Raw genomic sequence first — 19,869 nt, forward strand, 5'->3', positions numbered from 1 at the left:
ACTACATGCCTAAAATGAGAAAACTCTTTCGTGATAAGCAACATTTTATTTACCAGCATTCATTAAGGAAAAGGGGTTTAAATCTATGAGAATATTTAGCTAGAAAATGTCAGAGTTAGGGTCAACTCTCTCCAGAAGTGTTCGTTGTTTTCCCTGATACTCCTGCAAAAAGACATCAATAGACACGAGTTGAAAAAGCTTGAACAGGAACAAGTTTAATTTTCATCGTCTGGTGACAGTCGTCCATACTTTTACTGTAGGGCTTTAACCCAAACAAGTATTGCCTGTTGGGCTGAACCTTATATATATAAATCTTGTCCTGAACACAGCTAGTTTTGCTTCATAGGCAAACCAGTCGATATTTAATTTTATCGAGGGATGATTCATGTCCATCTGTCAAAAACAATCGATCGACATCGCGTTGCTCGCCGAGAGCACGGGGAAACGAAAATCAGCGAAAAGAACAGAAAAAAGTTGATGTAACAAACGTGATCGTGGAATAATTTGTGAAATTTTCGAATTACTAGCTCTAAATTACGGTAATTAATCAGATTGTTTACGTGATTAGGCGCCACTGCATGTATTTTTGGATAAATTGAGTGTATTTTAATGAAATTCTTGTGTAAATTTTGGTGTAAAAATTGTGCTCGGCAACTGTCATGGGGTCCTTGAAAAATGACAATTTGCGTAATGATTCGCTATATGCGTATGTTCCCTAAAATTAGAGCCGTGTAGTGAATCTAGCGAAGGATCATTGCTATTAAACAAAGGATCTCTCAATAAATCGAGTGGTTATATAATTTTAATCAAAATTTGTACTACGAATCATATTTTGATTGCTGCTGATATCGTCTGCACTGAGAAGCTTGTAAGGTAGAAGCAGTAAAATTCGCCACTAACCAAAATATTTATAATTTCAGAAAAACGAAACAGCAATAGCAACAAATAATCAGCCATGGAGGAATACGCTCGAGAACCATGTCCGTACCGAATTGTAGACGATTGTGGTGGTGCGTTTGCGATGGGCTGTATAGGTGGTGGCGTGTTCCAGGCAATCAAAGGCTTCCGAAATGCTCCTTCTGGATTCAGTAGACGACTGGTATGGTTTTTAATGCATTTTGGGTTTGAATCTTTTTTGCTAAATTATTTTAAAAAAATAATAGGTTGGCAGCTTAACGGCAATCAAATCCCGCTCTCCGATTATCGCAGGGAATTTCGCTGTCTGGGGTGGCATGTTCAGTACGATTGACTGCACTCTGGTGCATTTCCGTAAGAAGGAAGATCCTTGGAATTCTATCATCAGTGGAGCCGCAACCGGTGGTATTCTGGCGGCACGTAACGGTGTCGGTGCCATGGCAGGAAGTGCAATCATCGGTGGAGTGCTGCTTGCTTTGATTGAAGGCGTAGGAATCCTATTTACGAGAATTTCGGCTGAACAGTTCCGTTCACAACCGATTGTTGAAGACCCTTCGGCGCTTGGCGATCCTTCGCAGAACGCTACGTCGGCGCAGTCCGGCTCGTCCTCATCAATGCCATTTGGTTTCGGTCAGTCAGGTCAAAATTATCAATAAGATTGTCGTCGGCTTTAGTTCTCATAATTTAAAATTTTAAAATTAAAGTTGGACATTTTTTGACTGAAGATTGAGTGCTAGGTAAATGAATGTGTGCGTACACTCACAATTTTGGCTCTCGTGATTATGTGGTCAGTGAGTTGCAGTTAGGATAGGTTTCGAGACGAAAGGCCCATTCTTCTAGTCTAATCGATAGCTAGCCACCAATACCTTCCTGTGATCGTTATCCTGAAAGTGACTCCCTTTTATCTTTTTCCATACATTCCAGGGAAAGAAAAAGGATTCGGTTAGAATGGAAGCTTGATCCTTTCGAAGAATGTGAAAACCCGGGAAGCGTAAGCAAAATGGATGACTGTGCGCGTTCTTGTGACTGTGTAATTGTAGAATCTAGCGAAACTTAAGCAAACATAAATGGGGAAAAAGAATAGTGTTCTGGGAAATGCGCCGATTATCGGCAGCTTTGGATGCCGAAATGAAACTACGAACGAAAAGGTCTAGCTACACCCATCAGGGAGAGGCAGTTTAAGTAAAATTCTGCCTTCTCACTGAGCTCGACTATATGGTATCGTCAACTTTTTTCTGTCTTTTTCTGAACCGGATGAGCAAAATTAGACCTAGTTTTTCTGTATATAAAGCTAAGAGCAAATAAAAATTCGATTATTTCAAACTGACGTACACTGATAGGCAAAATAAAGTGCCCACCCCATCATTTTTGAAATTTCTCTCATTTATTTGGTTCAAATTCAAATAAACACACCGTAGTCTGTTTCGATGTCTTACCTTTATTATTCTTTTAAAGTTACACCTATGGAATACTGAAAATATAAAGTTTTACTTGAAGTAAAAGAAAATCAATTTGGATTGAAAAAGAAAACAGTGACAAAAAAAAGTGCCCACTTCAAAAATCGGTATGTTTTCGATAAGTTTCCATCGGAAAACCCCTCGATTGTTTTTGTTTTGAAAGTTTGACATGTATTGAAGCAAACGGGTGGAACTGGTGCATTTGTACACGTGATCGCATTTGAATCAGTTGAAAAAAATGGAGGACGTAGTGATTTCGAAAGCAATTCCCGTGTGTATCCGAAAATTGGTTGTTCGTGATGTGCAAAACGGTGAATCGCACCGGTCTGTCGCTAGGAAGTACAATATCAGCAAAACAGCGGTCGGGAAAATTCTGCAGAAAATGAAATCGTTCGGATCAGTGGTGGATCGCCCTGGCAGAGGCAGGATGCGCAAAACGGATGCGAGAACGGACACCAAGATCATGCGTGAAGTGAAGAAGAACCCGAAGGTAACTGTCCGCGAGATCCAGGAGGCTCTTCAGCTAACAGTTTCCAGTCGAACTGTTCGTCGCCGTCTCGTAGCACAGGGGTTGAACAGCAAAGTTGCTCGGAAGCGCCCATTTATCAGCAAGGCAAACAAAGTCAAACGGCTTAAGTTTGCTAAGGAGCATGCTGATAAGCCCCTAGAGTTCTGGAAAACGGTTCTCTGGACGGACGAATCAAAATTCGAACTGTTCAACCGGAAGCGACGGGTTCGTGTGTGGTGTAGATCGGGTGAGGAGCTTCAGGAGCGCCACATACAAGGCACGGTGAAGCATGGAGGAGGAAATGTGATGGTCTGGGGGTGCTTTTCGTGGGGTGGAGTGGGAAGCCTGGTGAAAATCGACGGGATAATGACGGCAGATTCCTACATCGACATCCTGCGGGAAAATCTGGAAGTTTCGCTGATCCAGACGGGCCTTGAGGAGAAATTCGTATTCCAGCAGGACAACGATCCGAAGCATACTGCCAAGAAGACTAAGTCTTTCTTCCGGTCATGTCGAATTAAACCACTGGAATGGCCTCCACAAAGCCCGGACCTCAACCCCATCGAGAATTTGTGGGCGATTCTCGATGCCAGGGTTGACAAAACTGGTGTTACCAATAAAAATAACTATTTTGAAGCCCTGGAGCGCGCCTGGGAAGAACTAGATCCACAGCACCTGAAGAATCTAGTGGAGAGCATGCCGAAGCGCCTGCAGCTGGTCCTGAAGGCCAAAGGAGGACACATTAACTATTAGGCTGGTATTCTTTTACTTTATTTTATGTTTTCTGGAGTTAAAATGCAGTGGGCACTTTTTTTTGTCACTGTTCTTTTTTACACCCATTTTGATTTTTTTTTCTTCGAGTCAGTCTCTTCTTTTTATCTGGTATTCTATAAGTGAAACTTAAAAAGAATATAAAGAATAAGATATAAAAAATACTACAGTGTATTTACTTTAATTTGAACCAAATAAATGAGAGAAATTCAAAAAATGATGGGGTGGGCACTTTATTTTGCCTATCAGTGTAGCTTATATGCACTAGTACCGAAAGACTGTAATATCACTCAATACATTATTTGTTTGCATTTTGAGGCAAAATCACTTACCATCTAGATTACCACGGTGAATCGTGGGAGGAAACTCATCGATTCTTCCGGTTCGCCTCCTAGCATCGTGCTATAAGGTACCAGGCGATAACCAGGGTAGTTGATCGATAGCTCGATGACGTCATTTCGTTGGCGTCTGCAATGGGAAATTCTCATAGCAGACGTTGTCGAGTTGTTGAATAGCAACTATCGTGGTAACTCACCGATTACCTGTCGACCTGCCAAATTTGGAAAGACGTCTGCATTGAATTGTCTCATATAATAATATTCCGCCCACTATATCACAAGGAATTGCGAGTAGCTGAGTGGAATGGAGATAAGTTAAGCATTGGGTACAGGACCAAGTCTAGGTCCCTGGGTGGTGCCAGAAGATGAGCGCAATAGAATCATCAAGTTGCCATAAGGCACGGAATGAGACTATTGAATGGCTGGGTAGTCAAAGTCTTCCATTCGTTAGTCATTTCAGGTGGATTAGAACAGGGTTAGGTTTAGGGTGGGCGTTGGCCAGATTTGGATTTTTCAGATATAATCCTAAATAGGACCTAGCTTATTTAATACACTAGTAACCTCAACCTCTGTTACAATGTTTCATTGTGATTAATCAACACTCAATGGGTAAAATATCAAATTTGCGGTAAATTTAAAAAAGGGAACTTGGAGTGTAGAGCGCACTGCCCACTGGACGATCCTGGCCAAGTGAGTGGGTTACGGGTTTATTTGATTGTACGTCATTTCCAAGTTATATATAGATACATTCATACCATTGGCATTTTGTATTTGAGATAAGACAGAGATAGGATGCGGAGGGCCCGCTTAGGGGGAGCGTAACCCATGTTATGGCTTCCATTTATTAAATAGTTCAGATAGGCTTGAAATGATAGGTTCATGGTAAGAAAATGTACCTTATGGTGCCCGTTCACTGATCAAAATTAGATTCAAATCGTCAGGCCCTGCCCTGGAATAAGGGGATTGACGATGATTTGTCAAGTTTCATTTTGCATTTGCATATAATTGTAAGTTTAGGTTTGCTTTTGTAATTGTAAGATAGACAGTTTGCCTCAATTGAAACATTGAGTTGTATAAACTTGACGAATCATACCTCTAAAATAGTAGTAGTTACAGTGCCGCATGATCTAACAACCACTGCCTGCAACTAATGTTGGAGGGGCAGGCAGGGCTGATTACGGATCAAAACTAACATAACTCTAACACTGAAATCATCCCGAAACTAACGCTCATTCATTGCACTTTGAGTCATAAAGTAGTTTTATTTATTTTCCTACTAATCTATCTACACACTTAGTTTTTTCTACCGAGCTCGGCTGTGCGGGTCTCGGCGGGGAGGGTTTCGCTGAGATCTCGGTGGGAGTGACATTTGATTGCTGAGTCTCGGATAATGCCTTTGCTAATAATTACGGTCTAGCATAGGCCTACGGCCAGGTTTCAGTAGGTACACACTCGCTTAACGGCAGAATGGGTTACAGTGGTCGATCAGGGTGTGTGTTGATAAATTACAATTACAATTACAAAATCACTTACCATCTAGATTACCACGGTGAATCGTGATCTTACCCTCTAACTATAATAAAAGCAGCTTATTTATAATGCTGTTCATACAAAATGAGTTCGTCTTTTAACTTTTAAAAGTATCCGGATCTATGGACTAAGTGTAGGGCAAGATGGGTCAGCTAGTACGTTTGTTAATTTACTTGAGCATCGTCGTCAGGCAAGTATGCATACATTAGTTACAGTCATTTGCCTGATCAGTTTCCGTGTTCCAGTGCAACGCTTCATGATGTTTACACGATTTCCAAGAATAATGCTGCTACCTTTATTGCTTCTGGACCATCACCATCACCACCGAGACGCATCGTAGATAGTACTGTGGAAGCCCCTGATTTCTCTGCCTCAGTCACGCTTATTCCAGCCAGCGCTCTGCATAGTCGTCTTGGCCCTGAGTGTAGATGTAGGTCGGGGGTCTTCCAACCAGCTATTACTGGCAAGTATATTGACGATTCAGCTTCTCCTTTGCCTGATACCGCTTCAACTTCTAGCTGTGTTTCCGGTTCTGCGATCTCCACACTAGCCACATCATGTCCATGCATCCGTCCTGCCAACTACCAGCAGGTTTATGCCGCCACCTGCTCTTCCTCGGATCCGGGACACCCTAAAACAGGCACTGAGGAAGCTTCCGAACCTCCCGACCCAGTCGCGCTTGCTGCAGACATCCGCCATCGTCATCGTCCCGGTCCTGTGGTCGGTGATGGTATCGGGGGCTTCCGGCCTGCAACCTCAGGCGAGTATGTTAGTGATTCCGAACTTTCGGTACCTGATGTCCTTTCGATTTCTAGTGCCCGTGATTGCTCCTCGAATGGTCTCCGGATTTACTACCAAAACGTGCGTGGGCTGAGGACTAAAATCGACTCGTTTTTCCTGGCTGTTGCGGAGGCCGAATATGATTTGATTGTGCTGACGGAAACGTGGCTGGACGACCGAATTTACTCATCGCAACTTTTCGGGTCACTTTATTCCGTCTTTAGAACTGACCGGTCTGCCCTAAACAGTCAAAAATCGCGCGGTGGCGGAGTCCTGATTGCAGTATCTACTAGACTAGCCAGCTACGTAAGTACGTCACCCATTTCCAGTCAACTGGAACAGCTGTGGATTGTCGTAGAACTTCCACAAAGCAAGCTTAGTGTAGGCGCAATCTACCTGCCTCCCGACCGCAAAAACGACTGCACGATCATCCGTGAGCATGTGGAATCGTTAGGGTCAATTTCGTCACAATTAAGTCCCTGCTCTCCCGCTTTCGTATTTGGTGACTACAATCAAGCTGGTCTACAGTGGCGCTTTACAGACAGTGGCACACCATTAATTGATCCACTGCTTTCGCATATGCCGGTTGCTTGCTGTGCTCTTTTGGACGGTTTTAACTTTTACGGGTTCACACAAGTGAATACTTTTCCGAACCGAAATGGACGTTTGCTAGATCTTGTCCTGGCAAATGATTCCGCACTACCGGGCACTTCTGTTTCCTTGCCCGTCGAGCCACTGATTGATCTAGATGCCGATCATCCCGCTCTCGTCGTGTCATTTAGTTTACCTGCGCCGATTCTTTTTACGCCGTCATCTGAGTGCTACGCTTTGGACTTTCGCCGGGCCGATTATGTTGCATTGAACAATGCGCTTGCGGAAATTGATTGGCAATTTATCGAAACTGCCGCTAGCGTGAATGATGCAGTGGATTTTTTCAGTGCTGCACTGGAAGATGCTATTTTCCGCATTGTCCCAGCTCGACGACCTCCGCTAAAGCCTGCATGGTCTAACCCACGCCTACGCGTGCTAAAACGTCAACGCTCTGCCGCCCTCCGAAAGTATTGTAACTCTCGCTCGCCGTACTACAAACGACTGTTCAATTTTACGAGTCGTAGTTATCGAAATTACAATCGTTTTCTCTATAATCGACACGTGAGACGCACGGAAGCGAACCTTCGCACGAATCCGAAAAGTTTTTGGTCGTTTGTCAACTCAAAACGGAAGGAATCCGGATTGCCTTGTTCCATGTTTCTCGGGAATGACTCGGCTAATAGTGAAAGAGAAAAATGCGACTTGTTTGCTCGTCATTTCAAGCAAGTGTTCAACGATTTCTCCGCTTCGCCAACACAAGTGCTGGATACTGCTGTTGGGATGCCACGTGATGTGTTTAGTTTCGTTATTCCGCGCATTTCAGAAGACATGGTGATAGCCGCAACACGCAGACTGAAGCTATCGTTCGCCTCCGGACCTGACGGCATTCCGTCATCAGTTCTAAAACGTTGTGTAGCCAATCTCTGCCTTCCACTTGCGAGGCTATTCAATCTCTCGGCACAGCAATGTGAGTTCCCCTGCCGCTGGAAACTTTCTTATCTGTTCCCAGTGCACAAAAAAGGAGATAAACGGAATGTCATAAATTATCGTGGAATCACCTCCCTGTGTGCCTGCTCAAAACTGTTCGAGATTATCATAAATGGTGCTCTGTTCGCACGCTGCAAAAATTATATCGATACAGAACAACACGGTTTCTACCCGAAGCGCTCCGTGTCCACGAACCTGGTGCAGTTCACTTCTAACTGTCTGCGATGCATGGATTCAGGATGGCAAGTCGATACTGCGTATATGGATCTAAAAGCTGCATTTGACACGGTGGACCATAATATCCTGCTGGCCAAGCTGGAGATACTTGGCATCTCGTCAACTGCTGTGGATTGGTTCAGATCTTACTTGGTGAATCGCTATGTACATGTCAAGATTGGCGCGTCGGAATCGGATGTTTTCTCAAACAACTCGGGAGTCCCGCAAGGCAGTAACCTAGGACCGCTACTATTTTCGATCTTTTTAAACGATGTCGCCTTGCTGATACCATTTGGATGCCGCGTTTTCTATGCAGACGATACGAAAATCTACAAAATTATTAAAAGCCTCTCGGACTGCTGGGATCTCCAGAATATGTTAGGTATTTTTGCTGACTGGTGCTCAAGAAATTTGATGAGTCTAAGCATAGAAAAATGTAACATTATTTCATATCACCGAAAAATTGAACCAATCATGTTTGACTATGTTCTCTACGGACGATGTCTTGCTCGTGTAGAGCACATAAAGGATCTCGGCGTTACCTTGGACTGCAGACACACTTTCAGAATCCACTACAATGACATCATCTCCAGAGCTAATCGACAATTGGGCTTTATTTTCAAAATTGCCGACGAGTTTCGTGACCCGCTATGTCTCAGGTCACTTTACTGCTCGCTTGTGCGATCCTTATTGGAGTCAAGTTCAGTTGTTTGGTGCCCTTTCCATGCTAGCTGGATCACTAGAATTGAATCCGTTCAACGCAAGTTTGTGAGATATGCTCTTCGTTTCCTCAACTGGCGTGACCCAACGAACTTGCCACCGTACGAGGAGCGTTGCCGTCTCCTGGGAATCGAGCCATTAGAGGTGAGACGGACGGTCGCTCAAGCTATGTTCGCTGGAAAGCTGCTTACAGGTGACATTGACTGCCCAACACTGCTGTCACAACTAAATATGTATGCCCCTGAGAGGTCTCTTCGTCAACGCGACTTTCTGTTTTTGGAACCATGGAGCCGGAATTATACACAACACGAGCCAATTCGAGCAATCAGCCGGCAATTCAACAACTTTTTTTATATGTTCGACTTCAATGTATCAGCTGATGTGTTTCGTCATCGGCTACTTGGCCTTTTCCGTACCGTTGACCGTAACTATTTAGTTTAAGTTTTATTCATTTAGACAGTATTTGTCAGTTGAATTTTTCAATAAACAATAAACAATATCAACAGGTTCAATACAACCCCAATGATGGTTTGCTTTTCAAACCAGCCTTGGGGCTACATTAAGCCTGTCGATGTTGACTTTCAATTAAATGGATAAATTGGGTAGATGACCCACCCTTGTCCCCCCTTACCCTATTTCACAAATAGTTACTGTTTGCAGGCAAGAAGGGTTAATGTTATGCACGAGCATCGTGCTATTTCCTGCAGTCTAGTAAAATATGCCTAACGTTGATGGCGATGGCGCAGCTTTCACACACAGGTGGGTCTGTTCTTTTGATCAGGAACTCGTGTGTAAGCCCAGTATGTACGATCCTTAACCGGGTTAGGATCAGTTGGCCTACTGGATTTTTGCTGTCATTCCATGGATTAGTGGTAAATTTTATCTCACGGAGCTTAACATCATTTAAGAAGCAGGCAGGTACTTAATCGTGTGCAAAATTAATCAAAATTACTTAGAAGATACAGTAGGTATATAAGTAATGGCAACCCGATTTAAATATGACATCATTTTGTTATGGCTAATGACTTACTGCTGCCTGCGGGTACTAATAGAGATTTAACATTCTTGCAAACGTGAGATATTTTTTCTAGTTTGTTGTTTAATTTATTATTGGTGTTGGTGACTATAAGTGGGATGGAAGAGGTGGCACGAATATTTGAATGATTGAATATTTCCTGTTTTGCATATTGTTTGTGCCACTAAGCAGAAGATTCATTATCTGAGAGACACTCTACTGTCTAGAGCGTAGTTCGAGCAGTCCTCAATTGAGCTGGAATCAAACGAGATCCCATTGTAATTTTCATACACATAAAGGCTATTTTAATAATGTTTGGCACTAAATCGGGTCTCCCGCCAAAATAGACAGTCTCTGGATACTATTAAACAACTACTAAATTATGATAAGTAAAACATACCTGACAACAAATAGATAAGTGATCCATTGTTCCGATCAATCCAGACCAGTGCAGCTACTTCGTGTTATGTGTTTTGTGTATCCGTGAAGAAATGAAGGAACGTCTAGTGTGCGATAACACATATTTCCTGCTTTGCATATTTTAATTTATTAGTTCAATAAAGAAAGCAATGTTTCCCTTTTTAATCAAATATTCAAATTTCCACTTAGTGTCGCCAAATTCACTTATTTGTTTATTTTTTCAACATCAACAGACTGAATGTAGCCCCAATGAGCTTGAGCTTGAGCTGAATGTAGCCCCAATGACAGATTAACTTAAAATTAAAAGTGAAGGCCACAAACAAACAAAAATTGTGGGGTTGTGTACAAGACACGACCGCATGGTTGACGTAGACTACGTTAAGCTGTGTAACTTCTCGTGCATTTTCCTTTATACTGATTTAAAATACAGTATAAGTAGAAGCAGGAGTAGAAGTGACTTTTTTCATTTAATTTCCAATAAATAGGTGCTTAGTACAACATTAATTGAAAATTAGGGGCAATAATAAAATAATTCAAATTCAAAATCAGAGTAAAATCTCGTATACAGGTTCTCCACCTGTTAAATGTTTTGATAGTAAGCATCATAGTCCGAAGTGAAAATGAGCGGAGGCGTGACAGCACAGTTTCAAGCAGAACGATGCGCAACCAAGTGGTACTTGATTATGACGTCTAGCGTCTGGGTTAGTGAAAACGCCAATTTAATGAAAAAACAGGAAAACAGTGACAAAATTATCACTTTTTAATTGTACATTTTTCCAACAATTTTTTTTTTTCATAGAAAATTGGAAATGTATTTATGTCAGCAGATTCGTAGAGTTATTGTCGGTCACGTTGGACATCGGAAACCCCAGATGTATGACATTCGATTTTACTCTCTTTCTGTACGTTAAATATTAAGATGAAGAGGTGACAATTGGCTTCTTCCTCTTTTATTTCTATCTCTATCTTACGCACATGAAATCGGCCAATCAGAAGCTGGTTCACGTTTGACAGAAAAGTGGTTCATTTTCGCCCGCGTATTATCACCTCTCCCTTAGGTTAAACATAACGTCGGACATAGTGCGATGTATAGCGCATCATCGTGTGAATACTACGCACTATGTCCGACGTTATGTTTAACGTACAAAACGAGAGTAAAATCGATTATCGCGTTGGGTTTTCCAATTTTCAACTGGAACGATAATATTTGCTATCGATTGGTGAACTTGGATTTTAATTTCATCAAAAAATGACAAAGTTATAAGCGATCAAAACCTAACACCTTTTCATGGCGGTTGCAATTTTAGATTTTCGATTAGTCCCTGTACCTTGTCTTATATATAAGCCGTAGTCTACACCGAAAATAGTGTTCATGTAGCTTCCATTGGAAACGCACATGATTTTCATCGCACGGTTCACATAGCCTGAAAAAATTAAGAGATACGCTGGGGGTAACCTGCATAAACGCGAACCATCACTTGACCTTACCGATAATGGTTCAATTGTTTATTATCCCTCCAAAACTATAACTGAAATGGTTATGGAACATGAACGTTTGTGTGATAAAGTTCCATAATACCTTATGTATTATGGTTTTTCGGAAGTGGATCTTACAAATAATGGGTTGTTAAGAACCATTACCATTCCAAATTCATGTTTTCTCGAGTAATTTTCAGAAAAAGGACTATATTAGAACCATTTAATTTATGGATTGAGAACTTTAATGGTAATGGTTATGGTAGTCAGTGAGGTCCATGAATGGTTTTGTAACATCGATCAACTTTATGTGGAATATATCGCAAATTGGTTGCCTGTGAATTAATGATTACCAATTCGCGATATATTCCACGTCCACGTCTGGGATGCACGGATAGAAATCTCCTTATACCTTTTGGCAAATTTCTATTGCTGATTATTCATAAAATGTATAAGTCAACTTATAAGCAGACGCCTTGCAAAAAGTTAATGAAGATCATGTGTCAAATGAAATGTCTAAGCGGTCACAAATACCTTTTATGCATTCTCATAGGACCTATGTGGTTTGCCTTATGGAATGTATAAGGCTGATCTTTTGGCAAAAATGTATAAGTGAAACACATGAATAAAATTATTGATTTTCTTTTCGTGTGGATCTCACCAGAATTTGAGAGAAATGATGATGTGAGTACAAACTAGGTCCGTACAGCCATAGACGTTGAAGGAAGTAACAGTAATCAATCTAACAGATCCGCAAGTATATTTTAATATCACCTGCATACAATAGTCGTGGACCTTCGTATTTATACTATTTACCACTTGTGACCGTATCCGAAACGGTATTTTGACAGCTCGCTCTAATTTGAAAATAATCTAATTTTCGACTAGCAAATTCGACCAAAAACATCCAAACCCCCTCGAAGAACGTCAAACAAATCAGTCTGTCAAAATCTGCCGTGCAGTTTCAACACATCGAAAAAAATCTTCTCTTTACTTTTTCGTCACGGATTCGGGTCCGTCGTCGTTGATTGCTTTTTTTCGAGAGTGCGGTCAGGTGCGTGTGTGTCGCGGTGAAAATAGTGCAAATATCCCGCAAAATACCCTGGAAAAAAACACGTAAAAAACAGGAACCATGTATCGATTGCTAGTGCAGAAGACGTTCCTCAACGGATCGAAGGTAGGTGGTGGGTTTTCAGTGCCCCATACGAAATCGGACGGGCTGCAATTCCCTGCTCAAAGCAAAAGAAAGGTGTTATGTCACTCAATATACACGCAAATAGTATCAGCCAGTCTGAGGGAAATGTCATTATCAATGCCAGCTTCTAATAATGTGCACTTTGACTGCCGCGGGGAACGAAAATAAATTCGGTTACCGTCGACGGTGATAATTTGGGACTACGAGTCAGCTTCGGTGATGTCATATTGGAAGACATATTTTGAGAAAAGCATCATCCAGCAGCCAGTCTTGTTTTGTTTGAAAATGCATTGGGTAGTTTGGTGTGTCACATAATAAGTGGGCAACATACATTGGTACCAAAATGAACGCAGCGATCGTAACAGACCGACGAATATACCCAGCTTTCATCTGGACCTAGCACTAGGATTTTCCGCCGACAAACAGAGTTCTTGTGTCTGCATCTGATGCGATATCCCGGTGAATACCAACCGCTTGCACATAACACTGAGTGTGAATCCAGCTCCACTACGCTGCTGAATCGCAGCATTCAAGATCCAGTTTCGAAACCACGAATTATCACCGACACCGATTAACGCAAAGACAGAGTTTATTCTCAAAGTTACACATTAGATACAGGAGGAAAATCGATGCGACACTTCGACAGCAGCAAGAGGATTCTGTGTCGGAAGATATTAGGTCGTATGAATAAAAGCGTTTACTTTACTTTCCCCGTAAGAAAAGCACGGGAAAGTAAAGTAAACTCTTTTTATTCATACGGCTCATTGTGTGGGTCATATTATAAAGCTACGTAGAGCGCTGAAATGTGTTACATCGAAATACGCCATCAAAAATTGGTGCTTATCAGCCGTGAACAGCCAAAAGCTGCATATTTGCATCCATCGATGTGCTGTATATAATTCGGGTTTGGTGGCCTCATCTGGATCTCGAATACTAAGCTCCATCGTCGATGTGATCAGCAGTGGGAGTAGGTCGGCTACAAAGGGTGGAAACCATATCTGCAAGCAAGGCATGTGCGTGCCTAGAAAATTTGTTTATTATCCAGGTCGAAACTAGTTCCAATCCGTGCGAACCCGAGCTTATTGACTGTGCGAACCTAAACCCGAGCCATGTTACAAAATCAAATGTTCACACTGAGGTTTGACAGACAACAAGCAGAACCAAAGTTCCATGTTGGAACTAGAAATACTCTGAAGATTTCTAGTTTTAACTGAATCAAAAACAAACTCGCTATTGGAACTGAGACCTACGGAATCATGGCGACGCAGCCTTAACAGAGAAATGAAACGGATGATGAACATTATACCTGACCGCTGACCGTATCAAATGTATCATGTATCACTTTATAGATCGGTAATGCGTGGATTACCTGAAAATTCGAACACTACTAGGGCTAGTTTCGATGGTTTGCAAAAGAACAGCTGGCTGTTCAATTCTACAGCGAAATCAGAAAGTTTCGAAATGTTACACGAATACCGGACAATAATTGTGCATCAGTGCTTCGAATCCGGGTGGCACAAACCGGTGAGGAGGTGTCCAAAAAAACAAAAAAAAATAGATAGCATGACCGAGAAGGAATAGAAGCAGCAAAACATTGGTCTAATTAGTGAAAGACTATAGATAACTGAATGGAGCAATTAAGAATGGTTAAAGACCCCTTGACCGATACTGATTTGAACACTTGAGCAGGTTATTCAAGTGTCGACAACTAGCCTATTTGTGCTACATTACCCAAAATGTCGTTACTCAGTATGCCCAGTTCCCCCATTAATTCGAATGAGATTCTGTCTTCAACATTCGGAGTAATGCTGTTCGGGGCTATGCAGCACAATAATTGTTATTCATCTTTTATGGTGGTTTAAAAAACAACTGTTGCATGTGTAAAATTGGAGGGACATTTATTGAACAACACATTGGCGTTCGTTATACGTGTTTAATCATTTGACTTTTACCTTCCATATTCAGCGACAAAATGCCCAACTGCTTCGAAGTCTTAGCACTAGAGGAACCTCCAACATCCCACAGTTCCGCGAAGCCGGTTTCGGTAAAGTGCTGTTTGTGCTGTCGCCGTTTCTCGTTGGCGGTGGAGTAGTGACGTATGCCAAGTGCGTTTTCATTGCAATGCTCGTAGTGGCGATAAGATAACATTTAAAATGCATATCATACACCGTTTGCAGATACGACAATGAGTTCAGGAAAACGCTCATCACCAACGTTCCAGCTTTGGAACCAGTACTAAAGGTGCTCCTGCAGGAGGAAAACCCATTGGCAGAGGTGTCGAAGAAATTGGATGAAATTTCCAGCTCCATCAGTGGTTACACCTCCACCGTTACCGGCTTCTTCACGGGTGGCAAGGAAGAGGAGAAGACGACAGAAAAGAGTAAGTTGACTGTAGATTTGTAACGTGTGGACCTTATTGTTTAATTTTACAGAGGTTGATTTACCACCGGTCACTCGTTCGAAATCGGTCCATGTACCTGTTCCATCTCCTCCGCTTTTTAAACCGGAACCTACTACAGAGAAGGTCAAAGCTTCAGAAGCTGTTGCCGTTGCTACAACGAAGCCAGCTGCTGCCGCTCCTATTTCCGCTCCAACCCCGAAACCTGCGCCAGCAAAGGTAGCGGCACCGGCAGTTTCAAAACCAGTTGCCTCTAAAACTGCTGAAGAAGTACCTAGATCGATCAGTGACCTAGAGCGCCAGATCGATGTGGCAGCTGCAACGGCCATCAAGGAATACGGAAAGGCCGTACAGGTGCTGAAAGAGTACACCAATGAAGTCAAAAAGGTGGTCGATGAGTCCGTCGACAAGCTCGATACTTCAAGTTGGGTGCTGTTGCGTAATCGAACCAGCGCAAGAGATACTGCTCTAAAAGCAGCAGAGGATGCCGCCGACGATGCCCGCGAGAATATCGAAAAGCTACATCGCTTGTTGGATAGTCGAGAGATCAAATGTTCCGATGAACTGAAGGGAAAGGCTCGTGAGAACATCGCCGCCTATCTGGAACACCTGAAGAAAGCTAAAGAGGATGTGTACAAGGCACGAAACCTCGCCAACTTAGGAGAAAAATACTGGAAGAAGGTCGAAGCGGCGCGAAACTTCTTCATCGATGAAATCCAGTCCCTTTTCCCGGGCATAAACCTGGCAGAGAAGAAGATGGACATGTCGAAGGAAGATTTGGATTTGTTCATCATACATGCCTTCACTCAGGTGGTAGCTCATCAAAAGGAACTGCAAAAGCTGCAAATCGAGGGAGACCAACAGTTGAAGCGTGCTCTTGAAGCGGTGCGGGGCACCGATCAGAGCGAAGCTGTCAAGGCCCAGTTGGAGTATGAGACTGCTAAGGAAAGACGGGAATTGAACCTGCAGAACCAAAAGAAGGTAAGGATTTCTTACGATGCTTTAGGAAAACGAATTTTAATCAATGCTTGCTGCAGCTTCTTGCTATTCGAGCGGACCTGGAGCGCAACCTGCGCAACCAGATGAAGCGTCAGTCGGAGGCGCACACTGACCACCTCACCGATGCCCTCGCCCAAAAGGAAGTTGAAATGAAGCGAAAGTTCCAACGTGAGTTGGACGAGAAGATAACCACGGAGCAAGCAGCCTACAAACTGCAGCTGGCTGCCATGCTCGGCAAACTCAAAGGAATGGATGCCGCCCTGAAAGGTAACGTCGGTCTTTCTTGATCTTTCATTGTTTGCTTGTACAATCATTGCGGTTACTTGTAAAACATACATGTGTTTGCTACTAATATGTGCTCTTGTCTTTCTTTTGTGTGTTTCCCGTTTCCTTTCACCAAAAAACGACTTTCATCACCAACAAAACCACACTTCCATTTTCCCCTCATCACATGCTAACACAAACTCCAGAGATCGATGATGATATGAAAGGTACTTTGTTTACCATCCTACCGTGTTGTTTTATACAATTATTGAAGTCTGAGCTAAGCTCTTGTTGTTAATACTGTCAATTCATATCCTAACAGGACGCGCAGATGCCGAAAAGAGCGCACACCAGGCACAAGCCCTCTGGGGAGCTTGCCAGTCGCTGTGGTCTTCGATTCGTAGTGGTCAACCGGGAAAATCTTGGCGCGAACAGCTGCGACCTCTGAAGGATGAAATCAGTGCTGTAGCACGTGCTGCCGAAGGTGACGAATTGGTCGGTGTAGTGCTCACAGCACTTCCGGAAGCAGCAAAGAATCGTGGCGTGTATCCAGAGGATGCCTTGCGAGAGCGTTTCATTAAAGTGGAACAAGTATCCCGTCGGCTGGCTCTGGTTCCAGCTGAAGGTGCACGTCTGCCGATGTACTTCCTATCGTTCCTGCAGGGTGCTCTGATTGCCAAACCAGATGTTCCGATTTCCAAAGACGAACTGGAAAACAAGCCATTCGATTTCAGCAAGCTAGACACGTACGATATTCTGAACCGTGCCCGCTACTGGTTGGATCGGGGAGATCTGGTCAAGACGGTGCAGTACATGAACCTACTGCAGGGTGCTTCAAGAAAGGCCGCCATGGATTGGCTAAACGAAGCTCGTTTGCTGTTGGAAACACAACAAGCTGCCAGCACTCTAATGGCTCATGCAGCCTCCAGTGGTGTTCGTTTTCTCTAAAAAAAAAGCCATCCTTTGTGTTATTCTAAGTGTCCACACCCAACCAACACCGTTTCCAGTTCGTGTTGTCGTAAGAATGTAAAGTCTATCAAAAAACCTCGACCCGGTAAGTGACCGCGAAGTCAACGATTATGTTTTAATTTTTCAACGTTTAACGACATTTAGCTGTTGAAGTTCTCCATTCTGTGTAGTCAGAATGGAGCACAAATTCAAGTATTGCGCACCGAAATTTGAAAGTGTTTATTGGCATTTCGAGCAAACGAAACGTATAAGGAACAGCAGATAAAAATGGCTTATTTAGTTTGGTGCTTCTCTGTAGCGAAGAGAGTTCTTGGTGAAAACCGTTAGATTTGGTAAAACAACAGATGTCCAGATGAAATCAACTGAAAGCAATTAATTTCAAAATTTAGAAAGGAAAAATGTACTCTAAGGCAGTTTAAGTTAATACACAACCATAAATCGAAATCCTGCGATGTGTTGTATTATGATTCCATTAATATCACAGAATCACGTCGTTTCCAACTGCTACATAGTTCCTGACACCTTCTCAGTATAGTCATTATATATAGTCTTGCGGATACTAAACCCTGTGAACTGGCAACTTTGCAGGACGTTTTTGTTTTACAAAGCATGATTTTTTATCCTCGCAGTATCAATAGCAATGCTAACAGTTATTTGCGGAATAGTAGGAAATATTTGCAAAGAATATCGATCAACTTGCACTTTTTATCGCATACTTCAGTGCATGCTCCTTATTGCAATTATATCCGCATATAAATTTATCAACAATTATAATGTTTGCCGTTTATTTATGTGGATGTTCCTCGCGACAACAAATATTTCATTCAGAACCGCATTGATAAATTATCAACTATTTTGATTTCATTTTTGTTCGATCTAATTATCGTCACGATTTCAATACTACCACCACAGACAAACAGACATAACTCTCGCAAATAGTTCATCGAACAAGCATTTAACGGACAATATAAAAGTATCGTAGTTGGTAGTACCGCCACCTGTGGCGCGCATAGGCAATTCCCTTGCGTTTGACGTTTAGACACTACCGCCATCTGTTCAGCGCAGTGCCCACCGCAGTGTACTCAACAGATGGCGGTAATGTTTTAGCGACGATGTTTTACAGTGAGAAATATTCAATGCGTTATGTCTGTTTGTCTGTGCTACCACCAACCGGTGAGCACTCGTGTTTATTTCAGTTACCATGGGGACGTAATTTGTGATTAGCCCCGGTCCCTTTCAAATTGTATCATTATTTATTCTTCTTTCCTTTATTTAACGTCGGTCTCTGTTCCGCAATCTAGTGCCAATCACCGACGGACATCGATTTCCATCCATTGACGGCAACCGAATGTGCAGGAAGGCAGCTTCCACACCTGCGTAGGATATCGCACCCATTCACAACACACATGGGCCGGGACCAACGGCTTTACTTCCCTTCCGAAGGAAGACGTGACCAGAGATTTGTATGCCTCAGAAAAATCCCACCGACCTCGGCTGGGATTGAACCCAGACCCATTGGGGTGTTGAAAGCAGTCAAGCTTACCACTACACCACCGGCACCGGCTTATCATTATTTCAGTGCCAACATTTCAAAGGGGCGTAATTGCATTTGTAAACAATGGCTTTAGCCGTTGATTTCTCGCAAATAAAAGCTCACTCATGAAAATTGATTGCACCAACAAGTAGAGGAATGTTTCCTCTTCCAGCTAGCATTGTTAATTTGGAGGAGTGAGCTTTTATTTGCGAGAAATCGACGGCTAAAGCCTTTGTTTACAAAAGCAATTACGCCTCTTTGAAATGTTGGCACTGATTTATGTACCGATGTTGGCACCGATTTTAAAATATTTGTAATCGGTAATGTAAGCATTAACTTCTCCAGAGGATAATCACCAATCGTTTCAAACATATGCTGCACTCTCATTGGTGGAAAAATGACAGCACAGCGAACAAAAAATAATCGATTAGATGTTAATCAAATAATTTAAAAAATGGGACATCTCTGATTTTGGTGTGATTGTTTGATAAAAAAGAGCGCAAAATGTTATCTCTACCGAGGGGGCACCAAAACCACAAAATTACCTTGCATACGGAGGGTATTCATTGGATGAAAGGGACGGTGAAAGAGGACACTAAAATAGAAAGTTTTTCTTCCGACTGTTTCATCTTAGTATTCGTCTTTGGAGGAAGTACACTGATAAATTCTGAATTCTAAATAGTTACCAGTTTAAAGTGTAATGTTTCTAATGAATGTTTTCTTAATAATCATGAATACCATAATTAATCAAAAAGCCTCGCATATAATACAATCAAATCTTAGAAT

General features: G+C 42.4%; 2 protein-coding genes across 4 annotated transcripts; both read left to right on the plus strand.

Moving 5' to 3' along the window:
• Positions 1 to 431: 431 nt before the first annotated feature.
• Positions 432 to 2,238, plus strand: LOC135699774 (mitochondrial import inner membrane translocase subunit Tim17-A-like). 2 transcript variants are annotated; one of them, XM_065220090.1, is made up of 4 exons: positions 432 to 539; positions 921 to 1,099; positions 1,164 to 1,545; positions 1,840 to 2,238. In XM_065220090.1, the coding sequence occupies exons 2-4, from the start codon at positions 956 to 958 to the stop codon at positions 1,860 to 1,862; spliced, it is 549 nt and encodes a 182-aa protein (XP_065076162.1). In that variant the 5' UTR covers positions 432 to 539; positions 921 to 955; the 3' UTR covers positions 1,863 to 2,238. The 2 variants fall into 2 exon arrangements, with proteins under 2 accessions (XP_065076162.1, XP_065076161.1); XM_065220089.1 differs by having other exon boundaries at positions 1,164 to 2,238.
• A 1,449-nt stretch (positions 2,239 to 3,687) lies between these two features.
• Mitofilin (mitofilin) lies at positions 3,688 to 17,993 on the plus strand. Of its 2 annotated transcripts, XM_065220127.1 has the most exons (7): positions 3,688 to 3,702; positions 12,768 to 12,901; positions 14,885 to 15,024; positions 15,097 to 15,299; positions 15,352 to 16,298; positions 16,355 to 16,583; positions 16,903 to 17,993. In XM_065220127.1, exons 2-7 carry the CDS (start codon positions 12,857 to 12,859, stop codon positions 17,526 to 17,528), a joined length of 2,190 nt encoding a protein of 729 aa, XP_065076199.1. In that variant the 5' UTR covers positions 3,688 to 3,702; positions 12,768 to 12,856; the 3' UTR covers positions 17,529 to 17,993. The 2 variants fall into 2 exon arrangements, with proteins under 2 accessions (XP_065076199.1, XP_065076200.1); XM_065220128.1 differs by lacking the exon at positions 3,688 to 3,702 and having other exon boundaries at positions 12,718 to 12,901; positions 15,439 to 16,298.
• The last annotated feature ends 1,876 nt before the right edge of the window (positions 17,994 to 19,869 follow it).

The sequence above is a fragment of the Ochlerotatus camptorhynchus genome, unplaced genomic scaffold (assembly GCF_037179485.1).
Source record: "Ochlerotatus camptorhynchus isolate MF236.1 unplaced genomic scaffold, CSIRO-AGI_Acam_v1.1 ptg000116l, whole genome shotgun sequence".
NCBI lineage: Eukaryota > Metazoa > Arthropoda > Insecta > Diptera > Culicidae > Ochlerotatus > Ochlerotatus camptorhynchus.